Source organism: Haliaeetus albicilla, chromosome 8, assembly GCF_947461875.1.
Source record: "Haliaeetus albicilla chromosome 8, bHalAlb1.1, whole genome shotgun sequence".
In the NCBI taxonomy this organism is placed as follows: domain Eukaryota; kingdom Metazoa; phylum Chordata; class Aves; order Accipitriformes; family Accipitridae; genus Haliaeetus; species Haliaeetus albicilla.
Window position 1 is genome coordinate 34,386,484 of NC_091490.1, and position 19,930 is coordinate 34,406,413.

The 19,930-nt window shown below is 45.3% G+C and overlaps 1 protein-coding gene across 12 annotated transcripts in view; it reads left to right on the top strand.

The window, feature by feature from the left end:
- Nucleotides 1-19,713, top strand: part of RASAL2 (RAS protein activator like 2) — a 202,963-nt gene extending 183,250 nt beyond the window's left edge. For 3 of the 12 annotated variants that reach the window (XM_069789665.1, XM_069789666.1, XM_069789663.1), the window contains exon 18: nucleotides 3,838-9,146. In XM_069789665.1, the coding sequence (XP_069645766.1) occupies nucleotides 3,838-4,002 (165 nt within the window). In that variant the 3' untranslated portion in view covers nucleotides 4,003-9,146. Of the gene's footprint in view, nucleotides 1-1,769; nucleotides 1,801-3,837; nucleotides 9,147-19,276 lie in introns of those variants that run through there. The other 9 variants (XM_069789669.1, XM_069789668.1, XM_069789671.1 and 6 more) reach the window with 7 other exon arrangements.
- Nucleotides 19,714-19,930: the final 217 nt, after the last annotated feature.

Sequence of the window (19,930 nt, forward strand, 5' to 3'; positions counted from 1 at the left end):
TTTTTCCTGTTGAATGGCCAGCAATAGTAGAAGTGTTTGCACTCACATGGAACTGTAGGAAAAATATAAAGTAGAAAAAAGCTGTGGTTTTAAAAGCCTGGTAACACTAGGAGCGTATTTATAGCAGATTTCTTTTTGATAATTTGAAAAGTTCCATTTTTCCTGCTGCCTCTGCCGGTTTTCCCACAGTTCTTCAGAAAGACTGTTCATGAAAGCTGGATTTTTGGGTCTGTGCCATCTAATCTGAATAAATCACTCATGTAGAATAACATGGCACTTCTGTTACCTAGCCTTGCAGAATAAAAAGAAAATCCTACTGGAATTACAGCATATATAGGTCCTAGCTATTGTGCAAGATGCTCTTCATGGAGTCACCAGTGTAGTCACCCTTTCTAGATGCAGCTCAAGATTAAATCCCTTCTGTGAGGGCTTGCACTCAAAATGTGAAGTGGGAGAGTGCAGCGCTGGAGAATGAACAGGAATGTAGTCAGTCTGTTTTTTTATTTTCTCGGTGGTGAGGAAACCGTACAGCAGCCTCCAATCTGATCAAGGAGTATGGCAAGTGGAAGCTGGGCTAGAAGTTGAACAGGCTGGGCCATTTTTTTGGAGATAGACACAGTCAGGGCATCTTGCAGTTACACTCTGACAGAATGGCAGCCCATCCAAACAGTAGCCTGGTTTTTGAAGGAGGTGATGCCTTTTTCATCTGCCTCGAGAAGGTGAAAGGGGCACTGAGAAAACTCAGAAGAAGTGATTTTTGGAGGGGAGGATTTGAGAGATTGTGACTGAGTAAGAAACTTGCCCTTCCCTTTGTTACCTGTCTGTGCCAGTAGGCTCTCAGCCTTGGTGTGAGGTTATGGAATAGCAGGGTGGAGAGTGGACCAGTCTGATCCCTCAGTGTCACCAGTTGGCAGAGGGAACTGCTGCTGACTTGTGAAAGCTTCACACCCTCAGGGCTGGAAGGGTGTGGTCCTTGATCACACTTGATCAAATAATGCATCATTGATCACCTGCAGTGGAAATTGTTGAAAAAAACAGTAGTAAAGCAATAGCATTAATGATTCCTCTTTTAATCTGAGACTTTTTTTCTTCTGAAGTGCTGTTAGCTACTTGGGCAAGCAAGGTCATCAGCAAACCTTAACTGCTTCAGTGTCAACTGCTTCATGGGGTGAGAAGCTTAGTTGTCATTGCCCTTTCATGGGTGCCTGAGCAGAAGAGGAAACTGATGAAAGATTCAGAACAGACACACCAGAGGAGCCAAGTGTTTTCTGAGTTCTGTAGCAATCCCTCTAAGTTGCACTTGGAAGATTTTTATTAGTTTGTGATTGATTTGGCAAAGGGATATAGCAGTGGCTAGAAAAGAAAAGGTCTTTTTTTACGTGAGATTTATGGAGTGGAGTTGGAACCTGGCTTATCACACCTGTTTGAAGAATTAAATGGCCGCTAGGAAACAGCAGTAACCCAGGCTTCTTGTGCTTAGTTACATCGGCACAAGACGCTTTTCAGGATTTGCTCTTTTGTCTCGTGGTCAGGTGCAGCACCCAATACTGCACCAATGCACAAGGACAGCCTTGTTCTCAGGGTACGTGCTGCTTGCACTGGCTCTGGGCAGCGCCTCGTGTGCGCTGTGGTTCCAGAGGCTGTCTCTGGCCCTCCCTGACTCGGCAGGGGCTAGGTCTGGCTAAACTCTCTCCTTGGAGCAGCGGAGCTGCAGAGAGTACTAGCCCAGTTGCTATTGCAAGTGACATCTCCGCTGTGTTAAATTACAGGTCATAAATGGGGATGAGATAATTCAAACAGGCAAGTAAACCCAATCAGTTCTCTAGCTGAGCAGTACCCAGTCCTGGCCCAGTGCACTGACCTCCTACCCATTCCAGCTCCTCCCACTCCCTGTGCCCAATTCATGTGTTTGTTAGATTGTATTTTCCTTTGAGCGAGAAGATGCCTCTACTCACCAAGCTCATGCTTTTAAGATTGATTTTCCAAGTGTAGATTTCCAGCTGTTTCACAAACTGGCATAGTGAGCACTCATCAGTGCCAGAAAACAACCAGCCTTTCATTTTTAACTCTTTGGAAAGCTATATTCTTTGGAAAGAAATTTTAATTTTAAGTTATATATTCCAGGTGAAACTTAGTCCAAGGAGGAAGAGATTTAACTTGCCGAAGAACACATTTCTGCTAAGGCAGTTGTGTTATACAGGATTTATTTCAGCATGGGAGGAAAGGCTAAGGCCTTTAACTCCTCTATTGTCCGTTCTCCTTACTTATGTTGACTGGACCAGGGCAAGTGCTAGGGCTGGCTATAGCCTGCCTTGCTGTTAGTTGATTTCTCATGCCTCCTCCTCCATTTGCTTTGCTATACAGAGCTTGGTCTCCAGGGCTGTAATACAAGCAGTACTTAAAATTCTGCTTTGTTTTTTTTCTCCCTAACACTTACCCCTGTGGGGAAACCCACTGAGAAAAGCAAACATTACTTGATTACTGATGTACCAGACAGCTGATGTTCTGGGATCAAAATCTCAAGGGGCTGTTGTAGCACTTAGGTCTCCTGAGCAGTATGTCTGAACTATCCCTTAATGTTTGTGCCTTCTGTGCATCATTTTTCCTTCCATTTTGTTTCTCAATGGGCTGGACTGGGAAGAGTTCCTGCATGCAGCTTTTTTCATTCAAGTAAATTAGACATTTTTCCTTCTCAAGGAAAAAAAGCCAATCAGCTGGTATCATGGAGAGCATATTTACCTTTTGCCATCTCTGTTGCTGCTTTGTGTGGCTGCATTACTTTTTTTTTTTTTGAGGGAAGATGAAAACTGTCATTTCTAATTGTGCCACCAACTCTTTGGCTTGACCATCCAGTGCTTTATCCCACTGCAGAGAATCTAGCTGTTAGTAGGCTGGGTTTTGTTGATGGGTTTTTTATTTTTTATAAATTTAGTACACATCCTTTAGCTTTCTGCTAGAAGTGGAGGCTAGCGCTTTCTGTGACAGAAGAATCAAAACTGGGATGTGGGAACCCTGGATTCGGCAGAGCCCGGGAGCCCCTCTGAGCTGGAATGGGTCTAGGAGCAGTGTGTTCAGTGTTTGTTCTTTGTGTTCTGTCGATGGCATCTCCCCCTCCACCCACAATGTCCTCTTCCCCTTCACCTCAAATAACCCCTTAGTTTTAGCTTTTGGCTGCTTCTTCTCTATGTTGCTATTGCACCCTCACTCCTGCTGGTGACTGCAGGCTGCCATTCACCTGCTTTTTTTCCTTTATTTCAAGCATACCATGAGTTTACTCTGAGCACACTCCATCCAAAATACAGAGACAATGGCCATTAGATACCACTTGCACTTTTCTCTGCCAGTTGAAACCTCCACCACTTTTATTTTCTGCTGCCTGTTTCTGTTTTTCTAACATAATTGAAAAAAATAATAATAATTGGCTATCGTTGTTATTAACACCGACACCCCACCCCACCCCACCCCACCCCCCCCATGACAAAATACTGCATTTCCATCTGCCTCTGTTGGAGGCTGTCTGGATAAAGCCACCATGACTGGATCAGTTCGCCAATGTAACTTTGACTCACTGTCACCTTCCATCATGCAAAAAGGCCAGGAGGGCCAGACCAGCCTGTGAAAAGCCTGTGGCAAGCACGGGCCATGTTACCCCAAGAAAACAGAAAGAGGCAGACATCCCATCTTACCAGAGAATGTTAGCTAAACTGCCTCTGCCTAGAAATCATCTGAAGACACTGCCACAGCCCCGTGTCCTGGAAGTTCCCCATAAAGCAGGCTTGTGGGGCAAAGGCATTTCATTTGTGAAGGAGCTCTGACTTTGTGGGGTGTTTGTTGCAGGAGAAGCGGATCGTGTCCCTGGACTCTGCCAACACGCGGCTGATGAGTGCCCTGACACAGGTGAAGGAGCGCTACAGCATGCAAGTCCGCAATGGCATCTCCCCCACCAATCCCACCAAGCTTTCCATCACGGAGAATGGTGAATTCAAAAACAGCAGCTGCTAACTGGGCAGATGCTGCCAGCCATCTCCCCAGAAGGGCAAGAGGGAGCAGACTCAAGAAACCTTCAAAATAGCCCCCCCTTCCCCTTACAAGTTTACATGATGCTGCTAATAAAATGGAAAAGAAAGAAGAACTCTGAAAGGTGGGCTTTAATTCCCCACTCAAGGCCAGGAGAACCAGGCTCCCGAGAACAAGTCCTTCCATATCACTGTGTAAATAGAGGGAGCTCTTGGGTCATGTACAGAAAATGCCAATGTAATATACCAAAAGGAAGTGAATACTGTAGATTTTTTTAATTATTGCTATTTTTATTATTATTATTTTTTTCTCTTGTTGAAAGCACTGCAGTCCTTGGAGGAGGAAGAGGGGAGTGTGAGTGCATGTGTGTTGTGGGTGAGAGAGAGAGAGATGAGCAGTGGGTTACATTAGACAGCAGCTGTATATATCAGGCTGACTGTTACAAGTACATGAGTGGAGTGAAATAGTAGTGAAATGAATTCTGTAAGAAAACTCATCTGCTGGTTTTATTCCCCTCTTCTCTAGCTGTTCTTTAACTGAATGCAAACTCAATAGCAAACATTTTAGCAAGAAAATCGGCTCTTGCTGCATCCTGTACTTACTTTTGGTAGGACTCTGGCAAAATATTGTCAGTCTTTTTGAACAAGGTAAAAATTGGAGCAGCAAGCTTGTTTCCTTGCATTTGCACACAGTCAGGCTTCCCATCAAACAGACAGAGGGAATCTGCAGTTTTTCAAGGTAGGATTCTTTCTTTTTTACCCCAGTTCTAATGCAGTTTTATATTTTCTGTTTTGAGAATTTACAGACCTGTAAATACTTTTTTTCAAATTTCTATCCAATCCCCACTTTAGGCACCATGCAGTGGCACCCTGAATTCATTCTCTGCACCCCATCAGGAACAGTCAGGTTAATGCTCTGAGGAAAGGGCTAACCGAAGGGTGCCCGTGCCCAGCAAAGTAGATTTCCGTATGCAAAATTTCCTTTTTCTTAGAGGATTTCTACATTTTAACTCTTATTCAATTTCACTATTTCAGCCGCTAGCTTAGCCAGTCTAGTTCCAATGAAAGATGCTTTCTGCACGTTTGTGTTAAAAGATCTTCCATTTCCACTAAATTTTTCTTTCTCTGGATGCTTTAAAGGGTTTTTTTTTCAAGTTCTGTACACACCAGTTTTTTCCTAAGGAGTTTTGACTAAGCTTTCATCTCCAATTACTTCCAGTTGTGTTTCACAGAAGCATACTTACTGGCTGTATGTGAATGCGTGCATAATTACGAAGTGACCTTCTCGTGGAAGATAATGACATTCACAAACTGTTAAAGATTAACAATAAATGACACAGTATTGTCAATTCTCATGATTTCGTCAAATGCCACAATATTTAGTCTGAGAGATTTTTCTCAAGCCCCATATTCTAGAGTCAAGTAATAGTGTGTGAATCTTCGCTTTCACTTTTTGGTATACATTTCCAGCCCCCAAACTCTCAAAGTAAACAAAATTATTGCAACAGCAATTGAAATTTTGAATTATAGAAGTATACTAATAACAGTGAGTGTGATTAACCATTCAAACATGTTATGGAAATTAGAAATTGGAAAAGTTGACTTCAAAACGAGACAAAACCTCGAGAGGGTGCCCCGGTGTGGGGTGTGTTTAGCAAACTGTTCAGGCTGCAACAAGTTCATGAGGTGGCTATGGGGGTACCTGGCTGAAACCATATAACCTGTGATACGGAGAAGGTCAGAGCTGATGATCTGATTATCCTTTCTGGCCTTAGTTTCTGAATCTCTAAAATTGTACTACATTAAAAATGTAGGCATTTCTGAGCCAATTTCTTGACCTCCTGAAAGTGACCCATGTTGCCTTGAACATGAAGGATTGGCAATACTGAGGACCCAAATTCAGTGTCTGTTGTCAAGTTTGTTTGCTCTTTGGAAATGAATTAATCTCACCTCTGTGGGCAAATGCAGCTTGTGACAGAGTGCAGTATATGTTAACTGTTCTGCCTGATTAATGTGTTATGATACTTCAGTTAGACGTCATCACATATGTTGCATTACTAACTATGCACAAATACAGAGACCGCATCTCCTGCACTGTAGGACGTATAAGAAAAATGGGTATGAATCTCTCCTAGCAAGGTCTTGGCTGTTAATTTACACTGAGAGAAGACCTGGCTGCAGCGAGTTGGGATTTATACGTAATGCTTAGTTCTTTCAGATCAAGGCTGCTCTGGCTGCTCAAATGTGACTTGGTACTACAGGCCAAGGAGCATCCCTGTCTTGTTCTTGGAGCATCCATAGCGAAGTCAGCGCTGTCTGACACACCCAGGGTTGTGCTCTGCATTTGCTCAGTAGTGATTTCTTTTCGGTACTTTCCAAACCATCTTCCAGCTCTGGGTCATTGCTGACCTCTGATATTTTCTTCCTCAAACTGTGCCTTTAAGTTCCTCCTTCTTTCCTTCTTCCTTCATGCGTCACAGCCGTAGGCAGTCTATCGAGTTTGTATTAATCTGTCTTGTGAGTAGCTCTCTTAGAAGAAACCTTTGCAAACCCCTTTTGGTTGAGTATTTTTGTGTGATCCGCATTTCCCCTTTGCTATGTACTGTAATCACACAGCTGCATCGTGAGAAATGTGTTCCCCAAAGTAGCCTTTTCAGATGGGCATGTGCATTGCTCACATATCACACAGTGCAAATAGCGCGGCTGTTCTGTGACTGAGACGTGAGAGGAAGTGGTCGTAGGAATACATTGACTAGAACAAGGCAGAAGCAGGTATGTCATTCTGGTAGCGTTAATCTAGCATTAATTCAGGAAACACATTTCACTGGAGTTCCCCAGCTTTCTGGTAATCTATCAAAAATCACTGGCTGAGCTGTATGGTTTGATGCTGAAGACGCCGAGGCATCCACTTTGGTTTCTGCAGAGAAATGCAATGGGGGACAACATTTCAGCCCTGATTTTTAGAGGGGAAATAATACCTGCCCCGTGATTGATATGTTTTGGTGACGTCTTCAGTAGGGTATCATTCTAATAATGTACCTTCTCCTGTGTATTTCTTAAGCTTGTTGAATGCTTGTAGAAAAAAGTTGCTATTCTAAGAGTCTGGCCCATCAGTATTGTCCTCACAGCTTATTGCTAGGCTGGTTGTTTCTCTTCGATTTCAGTTTCTAGCCTAAAGTGCAAAGTGTACTTCTCTAACTCCTGCTGTAGAGGACAAGCTGCCTTGACCCAAAAGGGGGTGAAGGTTGCAGACTCAAAATGCTGCAAGACTAAAATTGATTAGCTGCAGAACAAAACGTTATGCTCCCGAGTTCTGCAGGCAGCTGTCTCTCCTAGTTTGTTACCAAGCAGCTTTCTAGAGAAATTTTAAGCCGCCTCAAGCTGACAGTATGTGAAAATGCCAGCTTCTGTTTTGTCCAGTCTGATAAAATTCAAGTGGCACTAAACCACGTGGCAGCCAAAAGGTCTGTCTACTTTGGAGCAAGAGCTCTAACTGGGCCTGATCACATTTGGTTTAAGACTAGTAGCCAGTGGGTTTCTGCAGCAATGATAGTAGTAGTAAATAGTGCAAAGTCTGATGATGAGCTTTATAGACATGAGGTTTGGTTCATACTTCAAGCAAATGCATCAGGCTGTGTCTAATGCCATTGCAAGGAACTGCTGCTCTTGTTTGGAAACAGCTGAAGTAGTGCAGGAAAAATTTAATCTCCTGTAGAAGTAATATTCCTGTATTCTGAAGACTGAAACAGAAAAGTTGCCCCATCTTGGCATCTCAGTCCTTGCTGGCCACATTACTCAATACTGGTCTAGGATGATTCTTCCCAAACCGAAAAGCCACCGGGGCTTCCAAGTTCCCAGCAAACGCTGGCAGCCAGCATGGCGGGACAGGGAAGTGGAACAGCATTTTGTAGCACTGTGGCCTTTTGCCATGTGGCGTCTGCAGAGTGTGTGAATAACAGAGGTGACCAGAATGAGATGGGATAGGCACTAACAGAGAAGAGAGGGAGCACAGCCTAGGAGTGGCATCCTGTAAATGCCACTTGTTCTTTGCAGCAATAGGAATTCAGTCTTTTTTTTAAGGGCAATAGACAGGTTTCACCTCCAGGAATTACCAACTGTTATTTCCCTGGTGTATTAGAAATGGGCAGCTATGCATAAAAGCACAGATTCATACAGCTACATGTTTTGCAACATGCCTCTCCAGTGGCATAACTCAGGCAGGGGATCCAGAGGAGCGTGGAAAGGAAAGTGTATATTTGCTAGTTAGAGAATATGAGGTGTATCCAGTAATAAATTCTGTATCCATCTAATAAGTCATGCAAGAAATTGGTTTTATTTTATGTTTTTGCAATTGCTTTGGGTTGGCTTAGGCTTTTTTTCTTTTTTACGTGATATATTAATTTCATGTTTTAATGCTTGCTTAAACCCACCAGCTTTTAACTTCATCTGAAAACCCAATGATTGAAGTCCGTCAGTTTTACAGCAGTGCCCGTGGAATGTGTCAGCAATACTTATCTGCTAAGGTTACTGTCTTATGTACAAATTCTGTTTGTGTTCTGCAAAAATGTCTGTGTCATTCCTGGAGAATAATTCCTGCCCAGGTTGAACCATTAAATATATTTCCATCAGCGGTTAGTGTGGTCAGCCACAGGTATCCAGCTGAGTCTCACAGAGCAAAAAGGGTTAAATTTAGGCTGATGCTTTTAGGTATTTCCTTCTCCACAGTAAGTTAACTCCCATGAGAGTGAGCATGTCCTTACAGATCATGCCTGCCAGGAATCCTACCTGTAAAAATAGATTTTCTGTCTCAAGGGCCTTAATAAGAGTGTTACTACACAGAACTGTTTTACAATGATAGCTCTAAATAATTTATTTTTTATTTCAACAAAGTACACCTTAAAAAGTAATAAACTTGTTTTTCAAGCCGTATTTTTATGCTAGTAGCACTGGACTGTTTGGTCTCTGAGATCCATTTCTGCATTTCATTGCCTGGGTTTGTTCTAAAGAAGATTTATTTTTGTTCTGTGAATAATTTTTGAAGGTTCTTGTAATATGTACAGATATAGATACATTTGAGGTCTTTTATTGATATTCCTACAAAGAATACAAATAAACTTTAACTTTAAACAGTTTGGACTCAGTAAACCTATGCTGATTTAAAATTCTGCTCTTTCTGCTCTCAGGTTGTGCTTGTGTTTTGTGTAACTTCAGAGGGTGGAGGAGGGAAACGCAGAGAGCGTAACTTTGTGTTTGGGACAGAGTAGCTCCCGTTTGACACCTGGAGCTACCTGGGTAAACCAAGGGGTTCCGTGGCCGAGCGGAGCAGCAGAATTAATTCCTTTCTCTGGGCGTTCTGCTGGGGTGTGTGTCCAGCACAGGTCCCAGGGCTGCATCCCGGAGCAATGCCTCCCTGTGTGTACCGGTGACCTCTCGTTCTGAAGCCCTCCGCTTGCTGGGAGATAATCTGGCATTGCGGAGTGAGAGAGCGACAAGCTGTGGAGACACAGAGAATTGCTCTCTGCTTCTTTTAGACATGGGATCTGGGGGATAATAATAACATCCGAAGTGGTGAAAAGAGAGTCACCTTGTATTAATTAACGTGTTCATTCCTCTCATGCCAGACCAGTGAATGTGATCAGCCCAGTTTTCTTGTTCAGTCAATTCCTAGTTTACAGGTTCTCATGTGCCAGCCCAAAGCTGCAGTGTTTGAGGCATGGACATAGAGAGGAATATTTATTTACAGGTGCTGGATTCCAAGCAATTTATACTTATTCTTCATACGTGTGTGAAATCTTGTACATAATGAGTGGGGAAACCTTTCATACTCAACTTACTGAGTGTAAAATCTGTACTCAAGGGGATGTTTTGCTACAAGTCTTTGTATTTTCATTTCACATGCTTATTTTTTTCCATAGCTTTGAAGCCTGCAGAAAACACACAGCAAACGCTTAGCTGCTACTGTATGCCTCCGCCCTGGCCCTCCACTTTGTTCTGTTCAAGTCCCCTGCGTGTTCTGCCTTGTTCTTGCTTAGGCTGTACATTTTTCATGCCAAGAGTTGTCTTCCTGCGTGTTTGTACAGAACCCGAAACAGCGGGCGCCTGCTGCTTCTGGGCACGAGAGCAGCAGAAACAGCGTCTCTGAAGGAGGTGGATCTGTAATTTCCCACACCCGTGTCCTGTCCTGTCCGTTCTCAGCACTCGCCCAGCAGAGTCGCCCGCTCCTCTGCGGCAATGCTAAGCGCTGCCCTGGGGAGGGGGCAGGCCCAGCTGCCCAGATGTGAACAGGCAAGGCAGAGGCAGGTGAGGAGAGGAGACGGATGGGCTGGGATGTAGACCTAGCGGCAAAGGGATCTCAATATGTGTTTGCTGTCATGGTTTTGGGCAGGGGGGGGCAGGGGTTGGAATCTAAATGGGAGAGAGGGATGAGCAGGGGAAAGCAAGGTTGAGGGGAGGAGGAGACAGCCGGAGGGTGTGCTGAGGGAAGCAGAGGGAGGAGAGTGAGGTAGAGCAGGAGCACTGCACAAATGCCAGTTAGGATGGCACTGGGATAATACAATTACAAGTGTTGGAAGTCTGGGCTTTTCTGTGACTGTCCCAAAGCAGCTGATACTCAAGTGTTCTATCCCTGTCCTGCTGAGGATGTTAAATTCAGCTTTACCTTGGACGTGCTCCTTACTTCCACTGTGTTAAACTCCTGTATGTGAATGTGCAAATCTTTCTCCCGTTTCTAGCCATTCTGGACAAAATGCACAGGGCTCTGGAGCCTGTCCTCATCACTCTTGCAGGTCACTCACTCCCGCTGGGAAATTCCTTTGGAGAAGCTCCCCTCCAAGAGTCCTCCTGCCCAAAGGATGCAAGTGTAAAACCTTTAATGATTTCCTATGTGCAAGAATGTGTGCTGGTGCTTGAAGTAAGTAGCAGCTGCTGCTTAAATCCATTAGCAGGTGGAATACCAATTTGCTTACATTGAGACACGAGTCTCATGAGAAGAGAGTCCCTGCTCTTACTAGAACCCATCTCACGTTGCTGTCCTTCCCCTTTCTCCTGGTCCCACAGATTAAATATCCTCATATCTCCAGAAGATGTATTAAATTCCTGATTTTTGCTGTTAGAGGTGGTAGATCAAATGCCTTGGTTGTAGGCATGAAACCTGACTGCCCAACAGTTATTCCTGCAGTGAGTATGAATCCCTTGTCCTTAGTCAGCTCCATATAATCCTGCTGATGTGACTGGAAACGTGAGTTCTGTGGACCTGAACCCACTTAGCCCAGCTCAGTAGCAGAGCAGCCTTGGCTGAAACAAGAGGAAATTATTATCAATGTTGCAGGCTTCAGGGTAGCTGCCAGGATCAGGGCACTCGGGACAGATGTCCCCTGCGTCCTCCAGGTTCTTCCAGCTTTCACGCTACAATATGACCCTAAGGGCTGTCGTGTTACTGTTGGGGAGAGGGGGTTCGTGAGGGACAAATACCTAGTGTCGACACCAGGAGTGAAGGATGACATAGTGGTGACAGAATCTAATGCAGAATGAAATGTGATCTGCACAGAGATGAATGATGTTTTTTCACTCCCTTTTCTCTGCTGCCCAGGCTTCTATTTGCAGCAGGATACAGGTGTTGAGAGCAGTTCCTATTGTGCTTGGCAGGGAGGAAGTCCTGCATGCAGTGAAGGAGGAAGAGCTACAGCTAAGTTGCAGGCTGTGTTTATTCACCCCTACCCTTTGTTGCTTCTCCCCCTTCACTTAGCACACGTAAGTCAGGCAACACGCAGGTGCCATGCTGGACCCTACCTGAAACTCTCAATTTACAAATTACTGCTGTAGGAGTGGCTGTTCCGTTGATGGGAGCTACATCTCGCCTCCCTAAACTAACTGTTATTTTATATTCTCCTGGTCTTCAAAGTGAGTCACATGAGAGAAAATCCATTTTCAGAATTACGGGCCTGGTGTATTTACAAGGAAACAGGAGTACTAATGAACATAACCAAACAAATGCAGAGTACCACACAGCATGTGGTGTCTTGCAGAGACAGTCCCTCCTGGGGAGCACGTGCAATGCCAGTGTGTAACTTGTTAATCACTAGAAGGCTCACAGAGGTGGCCGTCTGTGCAAAAGTGTTGGCTTTGTGTTTATAGGTGCAAACTAAACTTGTTGGGGAAGGAAGCTGAACACAGTAAAGCTGCAGTAGATAGGTGCCTGGGAGATGGTTGCCTTGAAACAGCCTGCCACCTGTGCAAACTCCCGGCTGGAGGCTCAGCATCAGCGCTGCTTCTGATGTTATAACCCTTCTTGGTGTTGGCTGAGGTAGGAGGCAAGGTTCACCTCTTTGGGAGATGTAGAAAAGAGGAGGTTGAACAAGACCCCATATGCAAGAGCACACCGTGGATAATAGGGTGGCAAGAACTCGTTAAAGGTTAAGATACTTCTCCGAGCCCTTGGCAAGATGGGGGAGAACGACTGACACTTCCCCACCCAGGAGGCAGTGGCTGCAGAAGCAGTTTCCATCCAGAGAAGCGGGGTTTGTCTCCATGAAAAGGTCTGTGCAGAAGTAGCACGGCTGGGCGTTTGGGTCAGCCTCTCCTGATTTGGGACCTGGCATTTGGGAAGGATGGAAGAGAAATTCGCTGGCTGCTGCTTTCCCCTTTCTTCCTTAGAGGGCAAGCTTCCCTGACAAAGCAGCAGGCGCCGCTCCCCTGCCCTGGCAGGTAGCCTGACTGTGACACCCTGTGCACATTCAGCAGCTGACTTCTGTGCAGAAAATTGTTTTGCAGAGCCAGCATTGTCTCTGTAAGGAGGAGTTGTCCTTACCAGGGACACGAACTAGGAATGTCCAGTAAAAAACCTACTTTCTAAAGGCCTTGAAATGTTGCTGGCTGGATTTCAGTTCTCATCACGGTTGGAGAATTTATTTCGGCCCCCACATGAGCTGAAATGCGTGGGAGCATACATCCCCTTTGGACACAGGGCCTTGCCCTTAAGCTCATGCCTAGAATGTGTCTCCCCTTTTTCCCTTTACCTCAGGTGTGGTTAGAGACTCTGTGTTTCACTGTTCAAAGCTTTGCTCTCCAGTAATATCTCTGTGTGTACTAGATCCTTCAGCACTTTCAAAGGACTCTTTTCAGGACTCAGGGCTTCCCTGGTGGGAAGGCAATGGAAGAGGAGGACTGACTTCCCTTTCCCTGTTAGCACCAGTACTTTATTTTATATTGTTGGGTGGTTTTTAGGATCAGGAATCACTGAAGAACTTACACCTGATCGAGAGCCTCATAATTGGGATTAAGTGGAGCACAGCCTTTCAGATTTTTGTCCATTGTTGGAAAGTTGTGAATGGTAGCTCCCTGCTATGCCAGGGTCTGTGCTCTACTGGGGTGCATTTAGAAAGTCATGGCTACAGCAACCAATAAGGCTAAAAAAGCTGACAAAATACATAGGATCTCCTCTGGGGTTCTCTGAAGGGCAGAGAGATTGCCACCACTCCCTCAGCAATATATTTTTTGTCATGGGGTGGTTGGTTGGTTTGGGTTTTTTTTTTTTCCTTGAAAGAAATACATTCCCTGCGGGCAGATTCCAGACTGTGGCTTTGGCAAAATAGGGAGCTTAAAACAGAAAGTCCACCTGCCCCAACTGCTGACTTGACAACTGTGATGCTGGAATAAGCTGTGTGCCTGAAAGGCAAAGGTGGAAAGATGTAGCAGGCAGTGTACTCGGTCGCTCTCGCGGTTCGCTATTGTGTGCACAGTAATGCTCTGTTCAATCACGGCCAATGTGTTTTTATGAGACCTCTGCCAATGCGTTGGTGGTCTAACAGCTGCTAGGAAATTTTCCTGAAGGGCTAGGCTGGGTTTTTTGCCATAATGACTGTCCTCTAGGAAGTTAGCATAGTATCACAGGCATTCATGCTCCCACCTGTATGCAAAACATTTCCTGTTCTGGTTAGGGACAGAAGCTGAGCGTTAGCTGGAAGGCCTGTGTTAGCTGCTCAAATGTATAGGCACCAGAGGAGCCTATGAAGAGCAAGCATCAGTTATCTCAGAGCTCAGAAATCCGGGGTAAAAAGAGCCATTTATGGTTATAGGGCTGATAGTGGCTTTTCAAGTGCCATTCAGAACTACTGAATTATCTCATTAGCCACTAACTGCTGGGACCCTGAATGCAGATCACAGCCATTCCTGAAAGAAGCTGGGTGGCAGTCCCAGACCCCTCTTATATAGAGGTGTGTGTCATGTCACCCAGCTTCAGTGGCGAGCACAGCTGTTGCTCTCTGCCTGCTCAGCCCAGGACAGGAGTGGCTGCAATGCCGTGGGTCAGGAATGAGCTGCCTTGGCAGAGTGGGGTGGAAGCCAGCTGCCTCCTTCCCAGATGCTTCAGCTGCTTAGGTCTGCAGCAAGAAGCTCCAGTCAGTCACAGAGATGCTGAGAGGGGGAGTAAAGGAGCTGGGTGAAGAAGGAAGAGCAGTTTGTGGCTGCCCAGAATAGAAAAGAGCCAACAGGAACATGTATGCCCCATCATTTGGGGACCTTCACGCTGCCTGCACCAGCAGCTACAGGCAGGCCCCTCAGCTGGCCCCTCAGATCAGAAATGTGACTGTGCCCATCAGGCCACCGAGATTTCTCCCCTTGGTAAGGAGCTCAGCTAGTCCTTGGTTCAAAAATACTCAGGCGTCTGATATCAGATGGATTTAAATATCTTGAGTATTTGGCTGGTTCCGGTCTCACTGTTCTGGAGACTTAAGACTTGTACGGGTGTTTCCCTGGTGATTTTGCTCTGTGCAGCTTTCCTGTGTTCACACCTTTCTCTGCAGTTCGCCCAGATGCAGGACTATGCTGACACAGATTTATTCTAACTGGGACAGGCCTGTGGTATATATGTCATGCTCACGCTCCCCAGCAATACATGCCCCTCCGGGCTGGGGAAATAAATACTAACCTAGCATCCTCCTGCTCCTAAACAATAAAAGCAGCTTTTGCTCCAGATATGTTCATTACGCTATTTGGCATAAGGTAAAAGGGCTTTTATTGTCCCACAGTCTTCAGGGCATCAGCAAATCAGTACTTTGGGTACTGACCCCACAAACACAAAGCAGGATGCAATTAAATAGTTTAAAAATTTGTATTGACAATGAAGTTTTTATACCTTCCAGTACAACATTTGCAGTTGACTTTGGTCAAAGATGGGATGTGCGTCATCATAAGGAGCCCATTCTGATGGACTCACCAGAATGGCAGCCCAAAGGTCTTGCATCAGCTGATAATGAACATGGAGGAGTCCAACGATGTGGAATCTGCTTAACTTAGAACTGGCCCTAACCCAGTTTGTGGCAAGCTGGGTGCCTTCCCCATGGGAAAGGTCACCCCAGCAGCTGGAGGGAGAAAATTTGGTGAGTCAGGAGTCTTGGAGTTATTATTTCAACCTAACTGTAGTTCCTCCATGTGAGGATTGGCATTTTCATTGTCAAGACTCCGCATGTAACTTGCAAGTTTTTTATTTCATTTTAGTCTCTTTAGTACATGTGGAAGTGGCAGAATGCGTACCACACTGGTGCCAGGCTGTATGACCATTCTTTAGTCATTTCTCCAGGTTCCCACCGCATTTTTTTGGCTTATGAGGGCCACAGCTATCTGACAGGCCTCTACTAGAGTGAGTCTGGAATGAATTTGATAAATGAATCCTAAGCATGCATGACACAAACACACTCATTGCTACAAGTGTTTCTTTAACCACTGCTCCCTTATCAGCATGAAAAACAAGTATGTTGAGTATCTTGGGCAAATACACTTGTGCAGATGCTACCTACCAGAGCTGCAAGCGTTATCAGCAAACTGGTTCAGGGATAACTTTTGCAATTCAATAAGCTTTGAATTGCTGTCAGTAAAATGCTCATCTTTCCTGAAAGCCTTAGGGCATCCTGCTAACTCACTCCCGTCCTCTCTGAGACTGCATCAAGATCTGTCACTGTGACAAAGTCCACGTAGACTTCCCACACACACTGCCCTCCAATTTATGTCCTGCTGAAGTACAAGGAACATAAAAAGGAGGACAAAGCAGATGCTGACTAGCTAAATAACAAATCTCTCCTTCCCACCCGCAGATAGGTCTGAAATAGTTCTCTCTGACAGAAGTGATATTTATTAGGAAAAATTAGCTAATGATTAATAGCTGTGCAGTAATGCACTGATGTGGTAAATAAATAGCTTAAAATGAGGAGTGCATGCACAGCAATAATAATAGGCTTTCCTCCTATCAGCATGGATGAGTTGGACAAACCATGCTGAGAATTAAAGGGCATTTCAATCCTTGCTCTTACAGAGAGCAAAATAGCCCGCAGCACCAGCAGGCCTTTGTGTAGGGGAAGTCCATGTAGTAGGAACTGTGGTGAAGGCTTGCTCTTGGGCTATCAAACAACCACCATAAAATGCTGTGGTTTCCAGTCACTCTGAACTTGGGCTGTTTAGCAGTCAATAGATATCCGCTGTTCAAACTGACTTCCCTTTTGCCACACCTTTCCTCCCACTTGACCTCTGCTCCCCAGCCCTTTAGTGATGTTTGAGGAGATATCCTAGGAATAAGGACAAATGGAAAAATGTGAACAGGACCAGTATGAAACCGTCAGGGAAAAAGATCCAAAGAAATAGAGTTTCCCAGTGGTGCCTCTGCGCAAAGTACAAACTTGTTACCAGACCTCCTAGAACAACTGCATAGAGAGTGGGTACGTTAGGAAGAAAGATTTTTTTGCTGTTGGAAGATGAGGGAAAGTGATGCTTGCAGAAGATCTTCCCAATCCCAAAGTCCAGGATCCAAGTGGAATAAAACATCGTGCCGCTGCAGGCCATGGGGAAAGCAGCAGCAATCTTCAATCTCTGCTTCGTATCAATGGGGAGGAATTTTGAGTGGGCTTGAAAATTTCTGTTTGGATGCTCTCCTGGATGATGCAGTGCCTCCCAGGCATGCTTGCTGGGCCAGAGAGCTGACCCACGAGTGTAACAGCATTTGTCCTAGGGACAGAGCACGTTTACCTGGCTGCTTTGTATAGTGCTTTCCTGCTCATAGCTGTCTTCCCAAGGTGTATGCCCAGATCCCGCTGTCATCCTACAGGTTTGGCAAGTTGGCTAGTGCTGCCTTCCACACAGAAGCATGTTGTTGTAGTGCAATGCAGGCAACTGCTGTGCCTGACCCTCTCCACCCCTTCCACTCTCACGCAGCTGTAATAAAAAACATTAGGGTTTGCTGTGCAGTGCATGCAAGTAGTGTTGCATTTCTATAGTGCCTTGAAAATACTGGGCTATACTTCTTTTTTTCAATTGACTCTTGGCCTATGTTGACTTCTCTTGCTTTGACTGACTAAACCAAGACTGCAGATCTCAGCAACCAAGATGATAATGTGAAGGACCCACATTAATAGACTAGTGATAAATCCAGATCCTTCCTCTTCTGTTTTGAGAAAGCCTACCTCATCTACTGGGCCCTTAGGGCCATCACTCTGGAACTCAGGAAAAATTTTCAACCATTGAGCAGTAGAAGAGGTGATGATATTTGCATTTGTAGCCTCCACACGCCACATTTCTGAAGGTTCTTCACAACGTAACCTACTTTCCTATGACAAATTTTTAACCCAACAAACAAGTTAAGATCAAATGTTGAGACTATGAGTAAAGAACCTTGTGTTTCTGTGAACGAGGAGCGGTAATATCCCTGTTCAGAAGTTGGGGGCTTTCCACATAGAGGATATGAAGTAGATCTAGCTGCCTGAGCTTTGGACAAATACCGGATAACACACGGAAAGCTGTTGGTTAAACTGGAGATCAGAAGATTACTACCAGACTGGAAGGTGAGTAAGAATATGTCTGAAAAGGAGGGTAGTAAATTGTCATGAACTGCAGTTCTGAGATCTTGTTTAGCCTTTATTTTGACCTCAGGATGAACAGCAGGAATGTGCTAACAAGACTGCTTAGGATGCCAATTTGGGAGCCATCTTCAAACATGCGAGGACCAGGATATCTTGCAAAATTAACGGAATGGGCTGGGATAAAAAGAGCAGGGGTTCAGGTGGGGGAAAAGTAAGAAAACGATTGAAAGTACGTACAGTAAGAATACTGTGATGGGGCTTGGATGTTATCATTAATGATTCACTGTGTTGTAATGCATGATGGAACCCCACCTGGCCTATCAGCCAGCTAAACAGTAGGCATAGCAAGGCTGTTCTGCATGCAAGCATGCAAACCATACTGGAGCCATGGGAGCACAATGCAGTTCACATTTCCTTTGCAGGGGTGGAAATTTGTTGCCCATATCAGGTATTTTAATTTCTCCCATGCGCTCCAAGTCAACAGAAATCCTGAGGAGAATGAACTACACAGTCACGTGGGCTGGATTATTTGCTCTCTGGTAACATGTCTAAAAAGAGACTTCTGTGGCTTTTGTGCCACGCTGGGCAATATTTTGGAGGGTGCTAATTGCCCTGGGAACGTCATTGGCACGTTGCAGTGCGTTATTCAAAGGGGGAAGGATCCTGTGAAGATTGGCCTTTCCAGCTCAGTCCAAAATGCACACTAGGCAAGCAGGACAAACCTAATCCTGAATGAAGGAAGTTCATCTGCATCTGAGGATTTTAATAGTATGTTCGCAGCAGAGGCTTTGTGGGGCTTTCCTTTACTTTATGCTAAGCTACAACGCAATGACATCCACTTGGAAATTGGGTATATTTGCTTCCTCCTGAGACACCCAGTTTGCCAGGAACAAAATCAACGCAGAAGCAAAGCTTTTGCTCGTGATTGTATGCTGCAAATTGTGGAGGTAAGAAATCAGGTAAGACGTGCACCTTCCTGAGTCATGGTCTTTCCTGCTGGTGCCTCTCTTGTCAAGCACAGGTCTCTGGAGCCAGAAGAGCCCCCTGCAGAGTTGAAGGCAGACAAGAATAGTGCTGTAAAATCCTCCTGAGCTCAGCTCTGACTGAAGCATTAGTGGATTTAAAGCACAAATTTATCATAGTCATCAGAGCATGCAGATTTCTGAGATGACATAAGCAAATCCAAAGTAATGCTACGCTATCCTTGCAGCCTTGAACACACAGCTTTGGCTGTCATGAGCAGAAATCCTTTATGTTTATAGTTCAGCGGAGTATTGGAGAAAGCCAGTTTTGTAATGTTATCTCTAAAACCCTAAAATCAGTCTGTGCACTCATATGGTCTTCTGTTTCCAGAGCAATGTATTCATGAGTTAATCCGGGAAGGAGCTTTATCTAGCTGCATTGCTTCTGTTTTTTCAGTGGCAGAAACGGAGTCAAGGAGGCAACGTGTCCAGCTCAAGATTGCCTAGCAAGTCACTATTTCCCAACACTTTTATTTGCCTGGTGCTGCATCTGTGTCCTCGGATGTCCCAGCTACAACCTAAAGTCCCCCTGTGTCAGACCCTGTGGCCTGGCCCAAGGCTTATTTTCAGAGCTGGTGCTCTGGTGTCTCTGTATTGGCTTTGTGTGGCAAGGTTTTGGTAGCAGGGGGGTTACAGGGGTGGCTTCTGTGAGAAGCTGCTGGAAGCTTCCCGTGTCCAACAGCCAATACCAGCCGCCTCTAAGATGGACCAGCTGCCAGCCGAGGCTGAGCCAATCAGCGATAGTGGTAATGCCTCTGGGATAACAGATTTAAGAAGGAAAAAAAGTTGCTGGGACACAGAAACTGCAGCTGGAGAGAGGAGTGAGAACATGTAAGAGAAACAACCCTGCAGACCCCCAGGTCAGTGAAGAAGGAGGGGGAGGAGGTGCTCCAGGCACCGGAGCAGAGATTCCCCTGCAGCCCGTGGTGAAGACCATGGTGAGGCAGGCTGTCCCCCTGCAGCCCATGGAGGTCCACGGTGGAGCAGATCTCCGCCTGCAGCCCGGGGAGGACCCCACGCCAGAGCAGGTGGGTTCCCAAAGGAGGCTGTG